The sequence below is a fragment of the Manis javanica genome, chromosome 2 (genome assembly GCF_040802235.1).
Source record: "Manis javanica isolate MJ-LG chromosome 2, MJ_LKY, whole genome shotgun sequence".
NCBI classification, from domain to species: domain Eukaryota; kingdom Metazoa; phylum Chordata; class Mammalia; order Pholidota; family Manidae; genus Manis; species Manis javanica.
In genome coordinates this window covers 10,952,348-10,971,149 of record NC_133157.1, presented here as the reverse complement: position 1 = coordinate 10,971,149, position 18,802 = coordinate 10,952,348, and the positions used below count along the sequence as shown (strand labels likewise).

Here is an 18,802-nt window from a genome sequence, read left to right as displayed (position 1 = left end):
CACTGTAGGGCATACATTAAAAGGGAAATTAACAAAATTAATTGGTTAAGCTATTCCTTAAGAACTTCTTCACATTCAGAGTCCAACTTATCTGAATCGTTTCCTAATCCAAAGTCATCAATGTCCATGTTTTTCCATGGGTATCTTAGTCACAAAACTAACAAAACTTCACTTAGAAGCTATCTTCCTATATTACGTCCCAGAGAGAACTGTTAGTTGCTTTCCAAGAAAATATCAGTGCAAATATCTGTTTCACTAATAGCAAACAAACACCATGCTTCTCTGCTCTTGGCTCCTTTCAGCATTTCATAATGATTTTCCATTTCAATGCTGAATCTGAGTGCGATTTTGAAGATACTTTAAATGGCAATTAGACACAACATGTGCAGAACCAACAATACATATAATTAAGTCAGAGCAAGATAATATTGACAGCTAGGACCAAGTTCATGGACAGGCAGACCTGACAACTGTGTCACAACTGCCCTGTGGCAGACAGTGACTGCGGATATCATTGAGCTCCTCTGAATAGCAGAACAGGGTGTGTCTGTACTAGGCCTCTGTTCTCCAGGAATTGTTAGATTACCAGACTTCACCAGTTACATGCTGGAAGAGTAAAAATTATTCTTTCTTTCCCTGAAGAGGAAAGAGGTTCTGTTGCTGGTGTCACAGCAGTGACAATGTAATGACCTTTACTGAAAGGTTTGCTTAGTTTGTAACCTCTTACGGGGGAAAGAAACTAGTATTTATTGAGCCACTATAATGTAGCTGCTTTGCTTTATTACTTACACATAATCCTCAAGGCAACTCCGCAACATAGGGAAACAGGCTCAGAAAGGTGAAGTAACTCGCCCAAGGTCACACAACTAGTAAACAGTGAAGCTGTAATTCAAATTCAAAGCCTTGAACTGGAAGCCCATGCTGTGCCCTGCTGTCCCACAGTGAGTACTTGGTACTGAAGCCTGAAGGAGAGGAGTGCTGGTATACTGAGGGTTACCACCCCATCTTCTAACAAACTCCAGGCCTGAAATGCAGAGTACTGCTCTTACAGTAAGTCCTACAGCATGAGCTCATTCCTACCAAGGAAGAGGCATGAAGATGGATACTGCAGACTCGCTCACAGTCCTGTGGTCCCTGCTCCTTATTACTGCTCCTTCACAAAGGGTTTCATTCCTGCTCCCAGACAACCAGAGCCCTCTTAATTATGTTCCCCTGAGGTGAGCTGCAACTAATTGGAAAAGAGTCAGGTGAGAACACTGGCTGCTCAAATACATAAAATACAGCTTCCCAAAACAAAGGGGAAAGAGAGGGGAGGGGAGAGGCAGGAGACCCCTAGCCCCAGGTGAGCAACACCTCTTTGACCTCAGGAAGGAACTAGCAGAGCGCTGCCTAGGGGTTTGAAAGGCCCACTGTTTTTCTTTTCTTCCCCCCATGTAAATGCATAGTCAGCATTAAAATTTACACACGACAATACCTATCTCACTTCTCGGAGACACACACCTCCTTAACCAAATGCCCTGGCAGGCAAAGGGGAATTCACAAGTCTTTCCTCAGTTCACTATTTTTAAAGGAAAGGAAAACTGAGAAAGAGGTCTTAATCATTTGAGCTTTTCTTTCTTTCTTTTTCTTTGAAAAGAAACAAAACTATAAGCACAGCTTGTTTTAGTTTTAAATTCTGCTCTGAAATAACAAGGCCTGGCACTTTTAGGTTAAAGGACAAGAGAAGGAGAAAAGGAGCACAAAGGCCACACAACACATCTTGCTTGACAACACAAATAATCATAGCGTTGGTCTTAACTGACAGTGACCAGATAGATGGTCTACAGGCGGATATAATGGTGGTGTTGCACAGGGAGCCAGTGAGAGCAGCTGCAGTAACTGCACACCTGCCCAGGGCCGACAATAGACTAATGGCTCGACAGGCATTTTCTCTGGATCCTCACAACAGCGTGAGGTAGGTATATTATTACTACCATTTTAGAGATGAAGAAACGAAGGCTGAAAAGCTAAGCCACTCACTCAGGTCATGCAGCTAGTAAATGGCAGCATGGAGACTAGAAGCCAAGTCCACTATGCTAAGCTAAAAACAAGTTTATTGTTTCCTGGGAAACCAGCATTGGTACAGCCAGTGGAAGGAGATTAGGAGATTGCTCTAATCTGCTCTCTGTGGGCCAGCCAGCAGCTGTGCCAAGTCCCAGGCCCCTGCACATTCTGTCCCAACACCCCCTCCCCACCTCACCTCACCACTGTAATCCTCTTGTTCCAGACTTGCCTCTGAGCTCTTAGTCACACGGGGTCCCCGTGGGTCTCAGTCACTCTCTTCAACTCTTACTGAACCTGTACTGCCCATCAAGCATACTTCTCAGATCACTTTAGTGGTTGCTAACACCTCCCTCTTTAGAGGGTTTTCTCTGGGTTGCCTCAGTCATAAGGGTTAATTTACATGGATATTCTAGATCGGCAGTCACAGAAGCACTGAACTCTGTTTCCTGTTTCCCAGAGTCCCCGTGTGCAGAGCATGGGAGAGTAGAGTCGGCAAGAGCTGTTGTGTATGAGAGCACATCAAATACCAAGGGCTGTGCAGGAGGCTTTTAATTAATTTATACCATCCATTTTATAGATTAAAAAAAGGATTCTCCAGAAACTTGCCCATGGTCACGGTTAATGATAATTCCAGCTCAAATCCTTCTACTTTGAAGTCTCTTATTCTACTCTTGCTTAGTATTAACTTCCCTTAACCATTATGCTACACTTACCAAAAAAAAAGGTTATTTGATAATTATAACTGAAAAATAGCAAGTGGACACTTCACAGCCAGAACAAAACCATGTTGGCCTAACTTAAATAAACGGATACTCTTTTTTGTTCTAAACAGGATTTAAGGTAGTTTACATGAATATGTTGAGCACAGCAAGAAAAGTAGGAAAAGAGGGAAGTGGTATTTTAATGTGATTTGTGATGTCTATAGAGAAAAGCTAACTAGTCACTCAGTAACTGAATTTAAAGAGCCAACTGGGGAGGGGAAGAGAGAAAACTAATATTTTATGGTGCACTTATTATGTGCTCAGTGTTTTCCACATGCTGGTCAATCAACAAACCCTAATATGTATCAGGTACCATGTTGGGCTGGGGAGAGAAGAGAGAAAAATTGTTTCTGGTCCCTGCCCATTCAGAGCTTGCTGTTAATAGCAGATGTTAAATAAGAGTATTATTGTATGCCTTTAGGCTGCTGCAAGGAGGCTCACAGGGTGCTGCTGGGGTGGACCTAAGGTGACCTCATTTCATCCTTGAAGCAATCTTGAAAGGCTGATCTCATAATTTACAGAGGAACCTATGGCTCAAAGAGGTTAAGTGACTCAACAAAGGTCACAGCTGGTAAAAGGCAGAAAATAGAGTTTGAATGAAAAGTAGAAGGGGTATGAATGCCATGAGTTAATCAAGGTCTTCTTAGAGGAAAAGGTATATAACTTCTTGCCCAGTTTCCACCCACCCCTTTCTGATTTATGAGTAATAGCAGAGCATGAGGGTCTGTGAGAGGACAAGAGCAATTGCAGCCTGGGAGAGGAGGGAGAGGCAGCCTAGTTTCCATTTGTGGTTTTGGCAGCCAGATCACAGGCCTCCCAACAGTGGAGCTCAGAGAACACAGTACTGGGCACTGGAGACAGTCTGCTAATGCGAGACATGTGTATTACTGGGGCTGCTGGGTGAAAGCAGGGAGAGGCAGGACAGTGCCCCTCTGAATGTGGCCCTGCGGGTTCCAGGGGTAACCGTGGGGGTTGGGGGACATGCCTCCTCGAGCTCCAAGCTACTGAACCCAACCAAAGCGAACACACAAGTTACAGAGATAACGCTGGGATGAAAACCTGGAAAGGTCAGCATCAAAGCCTGGAGCAGTCCACCCTTTTGTGCCTCCTCAGTCCACCAGAAGGAGACAGACTTTGAAAACACCAGGAAGACCTCCATTGCTAAGACCACTGCAGCAGGAAAAGCTAATCACAGAGGAAAGGTCAGGAGACAGGGCTCTCTATTGCCCCAGAGAGTTCACTGAGAACCGTAATGTCTACAGCTAATTGTAAAAGGGAAGTCTTAGGTTGTGAGCCCATGAGACCCCTGCAGAAATTCAGGAATGAATGAGGTAAAGAAGAAATGGGAAGAAAAGAGTTATGGATAAATAAATCAAGAGAAAGTAACCAAAACAGTGTAAAAGTTGAATGAACCAGTAATAAAAGAAAAAGATTTTCTCTTTTTGCTTTTTCTAAGACTAAGATATGTCACATGCTAAGATGCATAGAACACAATGAGCTTTTCAGCCTAGCCACCCAGTCTTTCAACTGTTTCACAGAGAAAACAAACCCACATTTGCTCTGAGCTCAGATTACTCTGCCTAGCACTGTACTGATGCATTATATATTTTCCCTTGTGCCATCGACTGAAAGCGGCAGGGACATTTACCCCAATGTCCTGCCACAAAGTAAATTCCTTACCGCTGAAGCTTCTGTGACAATGGCATTACATGGTCTGTGGCTCCTGCTCTACAGGTGACCAGAAACATAACTAGAATGTCTTTCTATGCCATAGAAGTTCCCTAAGTGTTGGGTTCAAGACAAGCTCCAGGTCAATAAGAACTGAGGAACATACAGAATGTCACAAGAAATGGAAAACAAGACCAAGGCTTGGTCATATAAGTAGAGGTTAGAGCCAGCCGTGTCTTATGGAGGCTAGTCAGACACTACAGCAAGGAAGGCAGGCTGTGTTGCCCCTACCATGTCAGACAGCTGGAGAGGGACTGGGAGGGCATCAGGCTGGATAGGCTACAAGTCAGGAGAACTCCCCAAAGAGTGGGTAGGCAAGCTGACAACCACCATCCCCAACGGAGGAATGGTCATTCCCATGGTAAAGGGACACTGTGTCTTCTCTAATCCTGCAAGTCTCAGCACCATTGGAGACAGGTGGGAATGTCATTACCAAGGCTGGATGAGAGCTGTCCCACTACACTCCTAGCATCTGTGTCATCAGGGGCAACTCAGAAGGGCCAGATTAAGGGTCTGAGGCCAATCATCTACACAGACTACTCCTTTTAATAAAACATTTGATTTTTGCTGTACATACTTTTGAAAGGCTAAAAGTGTTTTTAATAAGGATAAATTATCTTGCAGCAATAAAGAATGTCTTAAAAGTTGAATGAATCTCGAATTAGTGGTGATGGTTGCACAACCTGTGAATATACAAAAATGCAATGAATTGTAGTACACTTTTAAATCCACTGAATTTTATGACATTAAGAATTACATTCCAAGTAAAACAAAACAAATGGAGAACTTGAAAAGATAGTTTTCCTATAGAACCTACAGTAGAAATTCCTATGAGATCTACAGCATAAATAATGGCAAGAGCCCAGTCTCTCCTCTCTCCTATTTTTCCACCAGGAAGACAATTTACTCAGAAACTGTCCAGAGCTTCCTCCAAAGGCTCTTTGCATTTTTGGTTTTGGGTGCTGCTGAAGGAAATGAGGTGCATCTCAGGGTAGGCCAACAACTTCTTTTTAGGTGTCTCCTTGATGCCAGGCTCTTTATGGAGAACTATATTTTTAGCTTTGTTCCTATGGATGAGGAAACTTGAGTCTCAGAGAGATTTCTGTGACTCACTCAGACGTATGTTCAGTAGGACCTGACCCAGATTTGTACTCAGAACTTTGACTTCCACCCTGAACTCTTTTCTTCTACTCATCTCAGGGTTTAGCTCAGTCAACTCTTACTAAGGGATTTACCTAGAAATCTATAATTCTCCTCTGTTCAGCCAACACACATTGGACACCTTCCTAAACCGTTAGGCCCACCATGGACCCACGCTCCCTTGTTCTTCTGTCTGAAGCTGAAATCCTGGTCCTTGTCCTCTCCTACCTCTCCTGCTGCAGTGGTTCCACCCCCAAGCACTGGACCTGTCTTGCTCCTTTGCTGCTTTTTAGCTTAAAAAAAAAATCTCTGTTCTGCCATTCTTGCCTGGGCATCTGAGTTCTTTTGTGGAGTGGTGTGTTCTTAGATCCAGAACCATCTATAAGCTCCTACTTTTCTATGCGTGATGCCAGAGACATAGCAGGCACTCAAAAAAATAATTGCTGCAAAATGGAAATAATACAGTTTCTGCTTACTTGTTGGAATTCAATCATTAACAAAATCTACATAGCTCAGACTTCAACATATGTTAAGAGAATTTTAGTCACAGACATCTACCTAATCCACTTTCATCTTAACCTGGTTGTTGTGAATTTCAACTGACATTGTTGGGTCACTTAAATATATGTGCACATTATTGACTATAAATACATATATAGTTATTAAAAACAAAAAAATAGTATCTACTACTTAATGAAGCACCTGTTTTGTGTCTATAGTAACTACTCTTCATGTTTGACAGAAGAGAAAGTAGGCTCAGAGATTCAGTGATCTCAAAGCTAGTAAATGGAGAAGCCAGAACCAAAGCCAGGTTTTTCTATTTCTACCACACCACACTTCACCGATTTCTATTTCTGCCACCAAGAATATAAACAATCCTATTTACTTTAGCATTAGTGTATTCCCTATGTAAAATTTCACGGCATCAATGCAGACAGAGATTAGAATGGACCCAGCTCTGATCATCCAGGTGTCACTTCACAGCTGCATCCAGACTGATGCTCCGTCGCCTGCATGGACTGTGCTCCCTGCCACCAGGCATACTTCAGACTGCTTGCTAAAAATCCTAAATGGAATACATGATGCAGCATGTGACATTGGCTCCAAACCTACCGAATCAGTACTGAAGCAGTACAGCTAAGGAACCGAAAACTAGTCTCTCTCACAGAGAATCTGAGTATGCCCACTCTGAATGGAAGAATGGTTTCCAGAGACCCCTGAAAATACAACATATTTTACAAAGACAAATGAAAAGTCCAAACCTTAATTTACATATCTGATTTAATTTTTCGGTTCAACCATGCCCTCAGAGAGAACCAGGAGCCAGCTAGTAACTTGGCTCTTGATCTGGCTGGCCTCTGGGGGAAAACATGAACTTGTCCTGGTCTGCTCTGGAAATACTTAGGAATTACAAAGGTATGTTAACAACTGTCCAGAATAATCCAAACATACAATTCAAATTGGGAATTGATTTGTGGTCCTTATTTAGGACTACTTTGGAGGGTATAAGGGAGAAAAAGAACTCACATGGGAAATACCATATGGCTTCTACTGGGACCTTTTATTAGCAACATTAAATTAGCATAGTGCCTGGTACATAGTAAGCACTCTATAAATACTTGCTGAATGAATAATTAACCAATGATAACATAAGTCTATAACTAGCAAGTCATCAAGAAACCTAGGTGAAGAAGTTTTTCATGAAACCTTGATGACAGGTAGGTACAACTTATTCCCTACCACTTGGAGAATATTAGTAAGGACAGCTTTAGTATCAGATGCCCTTGGATTTCAAGTGTAGGCTCTATCATTTAACTATGTGACAGTGGGTAAGTCACTAAACATCTCTGAGCATACAGCTTGATTTTGAAGATTTGCAATAATGTTTATTTATAAGGAGCTTGACACACACTGTACTCAATAGATGGTGATTATTATAATGAAAGAGAATGCTGATTCTCATCAGCAAGTTAATCCTTTTGTCCCAGAAATGAGAAGAGTCTTCTCCCAACACTGGCCAAGGTCAGGGCTGCCATCAGCCAAGGTAGGGAACAGTCTCATTTTTACTTTCAATGGCAAGAGAATGGTACAGATCTAAAGTAGAAAGGAACCAGCAGCACATGTTTTTAAATATTTATGAGGGCTGGAAATGTCTTACTCCTTTAGTTTTCTCTACCATCTGCTTTTGTTTCTCTTCTTTTCATTCTTATGCCACAGCTGTAAATGAAAACAACCATACAATAACTCAAGTTAAATAAAAAAAATAAAAATAAAATTAGGCTAAGGGGTAAAAAGACAAGATGAATTATAAAGTTTTTCCCTGAGCTCCCAAGACAACATAAGCAAGAGTAACGTTTGATGTGTGTTATACCTACTGGAAACCAAAATCCATGTCCCATGTTAATAAAAACTATGATAAGAGCACCCACCATTTACTAACAGCCCTCATGTGCCACTTGACAATCAGTATCTCTTAATTCCTAAACCCACTCTTCAAAGTAAATAAGTTAAGTCCATTTTACAGAAAAAGAAATCGCAGATCAGAGGGGTAAAATAAATTTTTTAATGGTCACACAGCTAACAAGAGATGAAACTGAGATTGGAACCCAGATCTGTCTGAATCCAAAGCCTAGGCACTTTCTCTACCACTCTCTCCCAAAATGGGAAGGGACTTGAAAAAATTAATTTGGGAAATATTTAGGGCAGACCATTTGTACTAAACTGATTTATTCAGATAATTAAAATCTGTGATTATAGCTCTAATTAAAGTTAACTCAGATAATTGGTTGCTGTATTTGTGAATGTGCAATTAGAGTATTCCACATAATTACAGGGTTTTCTGCGTCATACTTTCCATGTATTCACTGCATCCCAGAGCTCTGCTCTACTGGCTCTGTTCTACTAAAGGCTGAATTATTGCTCTTGGGCTCTCTGGTCCCAAGGACCATGACTTGAGATACCAACAACAGGGTCTGAGCTCAGTCCCATTTAACATGTCTTTGTCCACGAGTCAATGAACACCTCATCTTCAAGTGCAATGTAAAAAGCTCTTACAGCCTACACTGTTGTCCTGAAAACTCCTAGCAGCATGTACCTGAAGAAAAACTGGCAGCAGTGGTCCTCATGTGTTAATTACACTTGCGAAGTCTATTATGCATAGAAAGGGCACCTGCTGGCAGTGAAAATGACTAGAATCTGCCCTTCCTGTGCAGTGAGTAAATTGAGAGTTCATTTCTACAGAAGATAATAGTTTTCAGATTCCATTTCGTGTATCCCTGCATGGGGACGTACTTAACATTTAAATCATCTGCAGAGGAACAAACCTCCTTCAAATTTACATGTTTCAGGCTCCTAGCACTTGACTTAAAATGCTAGTTATCCCTGCTGGCTCTTACCACCAAGAATTAAACCCAACGGTGGGGAAAGTCACCAAGCACAATAAAGTTAGCATTGACTCAGATTTCCTGACATTTATAGTTTTTGACCAAAGCAGTGGTAGCCGACTGAAGGTGACCAACTCAAGCCTTGAATGGAGGATTTGCTTTTTATCTTGGAGTCTGGTATTTCATCACTCTTACATCTTGCAGTTAATAAACAGATACCATTACCCACTGGCCTGAAATCATCCTTTGGTCAAATGTCAGAAAGTTCTTTCATGAAAACAAGAGACCAGGAGAGTGACTGCTATCACCTAAACAGAAATTTCCAAACTGGGGCCTAATCACAAAACCCATTCACACTCTGAAAGATGCAAGTCTTAAGTTTGATTTTTTTGGGGTGGAAATTTGGGGTGACGGGGGCTTAGCAGCCTGCCTGGCCGAGTCTTCCGTTCTCAGGCTTGCCAGCATCACTGTTCTCAGTTGGGCTGGTGACACAGCTCTTCAGAGTGCTGGAGTTGGACAGGAAGTTGAAAAGAGAACCTCAGGTCAGCTTCCGCAGGAAAGAGTAATACAGCTAATAAATCCTCTAAGCAAACAAGAAAGGAGGGCTGGCACCTGAGATGGAAGCTGGAAAGAACTGACTAGAATAAACACTGATTTTTTTTTTTTTGCTATCATTAATCTACAATTACATGAAGAACACTATGTTTACCAAGCTCTCCCCGTCACCAAGCACCCCCCCGCACACCCTACTACAGTCACTGTCCATCAGCGTAGCAAGATGCTGTATAGCAGTCACCTTTTTTTTGAAGCAGAACTTTTCAATTATAAAAACCATATTTTTTCATTGTAGAAATATTTGAAAATATGAAAAATAAAAATTATGCAAAATTCCTCTCCCTCCTCTCCACCACAAATCGCGATTAACATTACTGTGTATTTCCTATTAGATTTTTGCCTTTCCTTATGTGTGTGTACATACACACACTTTTTTTGTTACATATACACACATAATTTTTGTTTTTATAAAAATAGATTTATGCAGTACATAGTATCTGTTTTGGGATAAGTTACTAAACCTCTTGGGGCTTGTGTTTACCAATCTAGGAAACAGAGCCAATAATGCCTGCCTTACAGGGGCTGGAAGAATTCAGTGAGATCACAGATGTAAAGGAGAGAGTCCGGTGACCGGTACATGAGGGATGTTCAACCACGGCAGCTGTTGTTACCACTGATGTTACTGACAGAGCATTTTCCTTTCCACAGTTCTGGGAATGTAAGCTGCTGGTTTTAAACTAGCTAACAATTTAGCAACCAAAACTTTCCAAATAATAAAAAGCTAAAGTTGTACTATTTGGGAGGCAGAGGAACTATAATGACTCTCCCAGCTGCACCAGTCCCTGCAAACAGAAGTCCCTGCGTGTTCCCATCTGAAGCACAGCATCAACACACATAGGTGAGCCTCTTACAGGCAGAACTCTAGGGTTGCCCCCTGTGCGGGGTGAAGTGTGTAAAGGACCCTGAGACATGTATCTGTGGGGAAGGGGCCTGTGTATGTGTGTGTGAGTATGGGGAGCATGTTGTGAGGTGTTATACGTCAGGTGGGGAGGGAGTGGCAGCAGGTTCTATGTGTGTCACTCTGTGGGTCTGTCTTTGGGGACATATGACCCCTTTCTACATTAGCTACCTTTCCTGTCTATTCCTCTCACTATCTTCCTTGGCTGTCTGTTTTGTTCTGTCTCACCCATGCTTGCTCCCCTTGCTCCTCCTTCCTCTCTAAGTGTCAGTGCCTGCCTCTGCCCAGTCACCCAATCTTTCTTTTCCTTTATTTTTTTTAAAATGAAGTATTGTGGATATCCAATATTATACTGGTTTCAAATGCACCACATAGTGAATTGGCAATTATCTACATTATTAAATGCTCACCTAATAAGGGTAGTCACTGTCAACATAGATATTACAGTATTACTGACTACATTCTCTATGCTATACTTTCATACCTGATTGATTAATTTATATTATAATTGAGATTTGGTGCCTCTTTATCCCCTTCACCTACTTCACCCACCCACCACAAACCCTCCCACAAGGTAGCCACCTGTCTCTTCTCTGCCTATGAGTCTACCGCCACTGAATCTTTTTTTCATAACCAACAAACATGGCAGCAAATATGGTTCTTCCCTTCGAGATTCTTGGCAGGGCAAAAAACTGAGATAGTTGGTTAAGAAGTTCAAAAGGTAGAGCAAGTCTAAACAGAGGAATAGTCCCTAATCTCTTAAAAGGTAGAAGAACAGCCTGGATAAAAACAACCACCTTGATAAGAAATACACACAATAAAGAGAGAAATGAACCAATTCACATAATGCTATGTGCGAGAGAGGGCGGCTGATTCCCACCAGAAGGCCCGAGCAGCATCTCTGCTGACCGCTTGGCTTCTTGGGGTGAGGGTGAGCCCAGCACATCTGAATGAGGAGTGCTGTGAAACATCACTCAGCTCCCAGTACAATCTGGCTACTCTGGTGAACCTTTTCAGTGAAAGGACTGCAAAATGGGCTACAGAACCCAGCAAAAATTATGAATAACCTGGACACAATCACTCTGAACCAATGGTAAATGTCCTGAATCATCTGGTCTTAAGCGACAGGGTTGTGACCCCTCAAAAGGTCCTTTTCTTCTGATGCTCTCACTTCTGATAGGTGGTACTTTTCCCTACATAAGCACAGTGCCCATTATCAACTTCTGCTGACTTGAGCTGTCTGGAGACAATGTCTTTAATCATATTACACCGGAGAAAGAAATTATTCACTGGAGAAATAACAAATTATTCAGAAGGAAAACAGACCCAGATCAGCCACAGTCTCTTTTTGGTAGTCTGCTGAGGACAGTGATGATGACATGTTTCTAGAGAAACATTTCATGTACACCTACCATGAGCCAGCTTTTCTATATGGTGTCCTTTCATCTGTTATAGCATTTCATTTTTATATAATTTTGTATGGACAGCTTCATTTTGCAGATGAGGTAACAAAGTTTAAGCCAAGTGATTGCCCAAAGGAGTAGAGCTGATTCTAAGGCCTGCTTGCCTTCCTTCCTTCCACTAAAATACATTTCACTGAACAATGAAATTCCCATCAAAAACCTTCAGAGTATTTTGAAGTCTGGCTTGTGCTCCCAGACCACAACTCAGAGCAAGTCCTACAGAACATGCCAGGGCATGGATGAAACTTGAAGACCTTGGGGATCTCAACTGTTCTTGTCACCAGTCTCCAATTCGTCTTAGGAAAAAAAAAAAAAATCATACGACTACTTGGTGCTTTGGTTCCCTACACTGAGAAATGTGAAAGTATTATCTGTTCACCTGAACACTTCAGAATGCCATGACGTTTGAAAGTTGTTTGGAAGCAAAGGGCCGTGCAATCATGTGGTTTAAAATTCACATCATTTTGAAGTTAGTATTTTTAATTTAGTGTAATCAACTGCATTACAAGTCACAGGACCCACATTCCTTGTCAGCTCCTGGAGAAGCAGCACAGAGGAAAAGATAAGCATTGGCCTTACCAGCAGTAGTCCAGCAGATGTGGAGGCAGGACGGGGATGTACACATGCTGCCAGAACATGGGGTAGAGCATGGCAGCAGAGCCGTGGATGCAGGCCGTGAGCTGCAATAGAAGCAAATTGGAGATTCAGAGCTAAAAAGTCAGAGGGAGGGGACACTGTCATTTGAGTTCAGCAATAAAATTAAATACACATTTCTCAATGTATTTAAGAGTTAATGTAGTTAATGTAATCCTAATTCAAATTTAGTAAGAGCTTGCTTGTCAAAAAAAAATCTACTTTTTCCTGATTAGGAACCTAATGAACAATGACAGTATAAAATTTAGAACATGGAAAAAGGGATAAAAGAAGATAAAAGTCTTCACCATCTGAAAATAACATTTTGGTGTATTATATACATATGCACATATATTTCATTCCCTAAAAAAATTATGATCACTATAAATACAGTGTTTGTCTTTTTTTTTAAACATTTATTTGTTGGCATTTCCGCACATCTTTAAATATTCTTAGAAAACTTTTTTTTTAATGACATTCAATGAACTTCCCATACTGTACTTGACCACTTTTCTACCATTAAATTATATAGTCAGATCATGTCAATAATCTTTATATATGGCTCCTAGATAGAGAATTCAGAGATGAAAGTTGTAAATATTTTAAAGCAGTTAATACAGTGACATAAATATAATAAACCTAATAATATAACAGATGAAGGATGCAGGCTCTTTGCACACAAGCAGCCATGTACTAGAATGTTTTCCCTACATGTCAAAAGCACTAAGAATTATCAAGTTAGAAGCTTTAAAATTTTATCTATCTTGATTTTATTTTTATTCCTCTGTTCATGACTGAGGCTGAACATCTTTTCATATGTTTCTTGACTATATTTCTTAGGTAAACTCTTCATATTCTAGTCCACTTTTTCTAATGCTTATTGGTACTTTTTTAAAATTGATTACAAGCAAACACTGAATATGTAAAGGACACTAACCTTTATAATGTTCTTGAAAAAGAACCTATCCTTAATTAATTTTCCTGGAATTTCTGGGCGAAGAGAAGGTTTAAATAATTACGTAGATAAATCTTTTCCTTCATGATGGTGTTCAATGATTTTATACTAAGTCCGTCCTACAGACTTTCCCCAGATTTAGCTCTTTAATCCATCTGGAATTAATTTAGGTTTAAGGACTGAGGTGAGAATTTATTTTTTCCACATAGTTAATCAATTGCCACCGCACTATTTACTGACTAATCCTTCCTCTCTCTATTCTTTTGATATGCCCCTATTTCATATTCCTTTTTTTCTTCAAGAGCTAGATGCATCTACAATTACTATTTGATATAATTAAAAATTTAAACACAAAGCGATAATGGAATAAAATTGCTTCAAAATTCAATATAGTGAAAGAAAGGAAAAAACCAACACCTTTGGAAATATGGCTATAAAGTGACAAAAGCCAACAACACGTGCTTCTTTCTGCCTTTTTTCTTTAATGTTTCTTTGGTCTCTGGGAAGCCTGTTCCCACGAGGACTTTGCGTCTTTTGGAAGCTGTTAACTGGCCTTTGCTGACAGAAGGACACTTATGTGGCAAAAGAGTGGCATGCCAAGGCCCAGTTAGAAGAATCCCAGAGGTTAGGGTAACATGAACAGCTTTCAATCGGATATTCTGCTGCTGTTTCACAGTTGTGAGCCGTGTATTAAATCCAGTGTTGCTACTTCTACCGCTCCTTTTCCCTCCAGACCCTGTTCTTTAAATCAGGTACAAGTCATGAACAGGAGCTGATCCAGCAAGCTCTCAAGAGCTGTTCCCAGTGATTCTGCCAAGGCTTATAGGTTTAATCCAACCCTTCTCAATCCATTTTGGTAGTTTTCTATATAAAATATAGGGACTGTCAGTCATATTATACATGACTAATCTCTTTAAGGTTAGAAGATATGCAAATTTTTGCTGCTGTTGAATGAGTGGAAAATGAACCAACTTTACTCCAACTCCACCCTGAAGTCAGGCCTTGAGCCCCACCTCTTCCGGCCTATCCTTTAACTGGTTGCCAAAGTATTACTAAAGTGCAGGTCCAGTCAAGTAATATCCTACTCAGAAACCTTTGGGGGCATGACTGGAACAGGCCTTTCTCCACGAGTTCCCAGTCTACTTGTAGAGCAGCATCTCCAGTCACAGCCTCTACTGCCTCCTCCAAGCTTATCCTTGGAATAAATCATTTGCAGACTTAGGAGCAGTTCGGTACTCCTTTTCCCACTGTCTCTCTTTCCATTTGTCTGCTGAACTGGTTCAGATTGTGCCCCTAGCAAAACTCATCCTCCCTCAGTTCTTGGCACAAGCACTACTTTCCTCAAATGGCACTCGTGGTCATTAGTCCCTGTTATTAATGGGATTATAATTTGACGTTCGTCCTTTCACTTTACAGTAAAAAAATGCTCTCTTTTCCTCTCCATATTCTCAGTGGCTCAGCATACATATAAGTGCTAGCTAATGCAATGTTTCTTGAATAAATAAACAATTCCTACTTAGAATATATTCACAATATAAAGATAGTGGCTTGGCTTTTAACAGCATTGGACCTACATTTTCATGAGTTTCAAGGAGTAGCGTATATGACTCAAATTCCAAAATAATAATGGTACACGCAAATACACCGCTTTTGAGAAACTAAGCCAATGGATTCATTCATCCATTTATTCAATAATATGCCTACTCTGTAACTGTATAGCACATGAAATAGATAAAAGCACTTCAAAATCTGTAAGGTACCACACAAATGTAAGGTATCATCATCACATGAATTCATTTGCAATTCTGTTTGAAAAGTCATTCAACAGAATTTTCCTGGCTGAGATAAAACTCAATTACCTGCCTCTTTTTAGCTTAAACTGGTTTGAGTCAAAATATATTTTTAACTGATAAAGAGAAAGAGATCTAATCTTCAGACAACATTCTTTTCATATCTCCTTAACCTCAAAAAAACCTATCAACCTATCAAGGGCCAGGATTTCAAAATTACTTATCTCTCATAAAAACCAAACTTTTAAGTTTGATCATCATTTTCATTGGGGGCTTTTCTAAGGGCCAAATCTCTGCAAATGGAGTAGGATGCATTTACCCATTTGATTAAACAAACAAACAAACAAACAAAAGTAATTGTTATACTCTTTTCCAAAATTCTAAGTGACACAATATGCATTACTTAGGAATAGTGGCTAAGCTGACAACCAAAAGTGTTATAATATATCTATGATTAATCATAAGTAACATACTATGTCCCATAAATTATCAGTAGTCACTCATTGTAAAAATAATGCTAAATTTATCAATCCCATTAAAAAAAATAAGGGCCTTAAAGACCTATGCTCATTCCTTACAGAACACAAAATGGAAAAGTAATGAAAGTATACAATCTGGATTACAGTCAGTAAAAGGGCATTGTGAATATTTAACTGAAGTGCAAGTTGAGGAAAATGATCCTACCAAAATCTCACTCTGTGGGAGAATAGAAAGATAGTATGTGTAAAATTTGCCCAAAGTCATTAGTCACAATGAATATTCATCAGAAGCCAATTATCAATCCCATTTAATGACACCCCAAAAGATTTTGCCCTGAAGCAGCTGAATAGTCTAAGACGCCAGACAAAACTAGATAAATTATACAGCCAACAGCCAGTCTAGCCAGGACACAGATTATAAGGTAAACCACTGGTGGATTTTTGTACACACTTTGAGCAAATTCTGTCCTCAATTAAAGATACACAAGGTCAGCTCTATTTGGAGCTTTCTATGTAGCTCCATTAGTTTCCTTTGAGGCAAAGGGAGAAAGAGAGAAGGCAGTGGGGGGGGGGACATGAATGGAGAGCGATCAATGACAGAGTCGGAAAAATTACATATTTTAATTTTTTTTAGTTAAGGAGTTTCTCAGAGATAATACTCAGATTGTCACATCTTAGATTTCAATGTCTCAGCCAATTCTTAATGGTAGTTCTGCAATTGAGCATGGAATTAAAGTAAGAATCCACCCCCTCAACAGAAAAAACGTATCCCAACAGTGTATGTGCCAGGGACCATGTTAGGGGTTTAGAATCTTGCAAAGTAATGTTTTATAGGAGTGTGTGTGTTTATAAATACACACTCTCATCACCACATTTCACAGGTAAGTTAACAGTCTCAGAGGTGAAACAACTTGCCCAAGGCCACATAGCTAAGTGACGGAACTAGGACTCACATCCATGTCTGTCAGACTATAATGGTCACTGTGTTTAGACAATGCATAAATTAACTAAAATATGTTTTCAGTGCCTATTCTGTGCCCATATACTGTGAAAATTCTAAACTAGATGAGATATTGTCCCTGTCAGCACAGCCAAATTATGCAGAAATGTGCTTTTAGATGACCAAATATCTAGAACAAAATGCCAATTAACAAAAAAGAAATCATTTTTAAAACAAACACAGGTCTGGCCAATTCCTGGGGATTAGTTACTTTTAACTAAGGTGTTGTAGCACCTTCTTCACAGGAAATTCTAGACAGTGACATAATGATTGTTGGTCAAAGGGAAAGGTTTATATCCCAATTTGACACACCTATCTGAAAGTCTAGACTTTCATCATGTTCCCCTTCACATACTTGCATGGAGTTTCCACTCTCTTTTTGATCTAAGCGAGTCACTTCTTCTCTTGGGTCTCAATTTCTCCTATATGGAAAATGAGAAACTGGACTAAATGATCTCTGTGCCTCTTTTCAGATTTGACAACTTGTGATCTAGAGGAATTGCCATACTTTGACACGAAGAAGGCACCCTCTCTGCCCCAGCTCACTTTCTTCAGCTATACTCACTAAACATAAGTAAAACTGACTGTGTAGGGTACAGCCTTCCTCTGGGCTTGGCCTTGGCATTCTGAAGACCTCAGAGTTGCATGATCTTAGGAGACCACAGGCATGAGTATAAAGATGGGAGTTCCTCAAGGAGAGGAACCACATATGATTTCCTCTCCTTACCTCTTATGAGGCTTGACACAGAGCAGTGCTGAATAGATGTGTGGGGAATGTTAGAATGCCTCCAGGTTAATATCATGAAGAATGGTAGGCAAGATTACCAGACATTTAACAAATTGTAAATGCTTAATAGATATAACTAAAAATGGTAAATTTCTAAAAAGCATTGACATTCCAAGTTCTAAAAACTGACAGAGAAAAAATTCAGATGGACATGGTCATTATTCACACCCTAGAACTCAGAATGCTGCAAGATCAAACTGACTTCTGCTTTCATCACAAGGTTAAACGCATTTGGATTTCTTCTCTGACCCCAAAGTTCAGGAAACTGATAAAACAAAGAATATAGAAAGAATACCAGATTACTACTTTACAGATGGGTCATTTTTAAGTCCATTCATTTCAACCAAGAATCATCATAGATAGTTGTAGAAAGTATTGTGTGTCTTGCAGAAGTTGCTAGCTTCCTCAATTTGAGAACCAGATTCTGTTATTATAAAAAATCTTTGCAGTCATCAGGAAATAAATGGTGCCGTGATTCAAACAGTATTGTGGGTTTTGTTTTTGGTTCTTACTTACCCTCAAATGGAAAACCCATGATAAGATGAGCAAAGAATTTTAAGTAAAATCTGCAGGGACTCTGAAAGTTAATCTACTCAAGTCTTCCAGGGGTGTGAGAAAAACCTTTAATTATAAATGGTTCAGTTATGATCACATTGTGTTTACTATATTTAGTGAGGGAAAAGTTGGCTTTTAAGACACTATCAAAGATGCTTTAGCAGAAAGACAACTTACAAAGCCTTGGAAATCAAAGACCTTCAGCTGGTCTAGACAGATGCCAGACATGTGCGTGGAAAGAAGGAAAAGAGCAAAGAATGTCCTGCTTTTCTTAGAAGCCAAAATGTAATCCTTCCTTATTTGGGGGGGGGAAGTGGGGAGGGCTTCAAGTAGTCTCTTCTAGTTGGGTGGAACTCATGCTACACTTGCTTCTCCACTGTTGCCTGGGGAAAGGAAAGGGGAAGAAAACCCAATGTACCAACACGGAGTGGAGCAGAATGCCTTTCTCTAAGAGCAAGATCATCCAGTCAAGAGGAAGCTCTCTCAGGCAGCTGCTGCTTAATCACGCCTCTCTTTCCTTTTCTAAAAAAGCTACCTACTAGCTAAATAATTAGAGTAGGTTATTAACCAGG

General features: G+C 40.2%; 1 protein-coding gene across 12 annotated transcripts in view; it reads right to left on the bottom strand.

Annotated features, from left to right (window-relative positions):
- Positions 1-18,802, bottom strand: part of DENND1A (DENN domain containing 1A) — a 538,445-nt gene that overhangs the window by 199,364 nt on the left and 320,279 nt on the right. For all 12 annotated transcript variants that reach the window (XM_073224730.1, XM_073224762.1, XM_073224757.1 and 9 more), the window contains one exon: positions 12,611-12,711. In XM_073224730.1, coding sequence (XP_073080831.1) covers positions 12,611-12,711 — 101 coding nt within the window. The remainder of the gene's footprint in view (positions 1-12,610; positions 12,712-18,802) is intronic.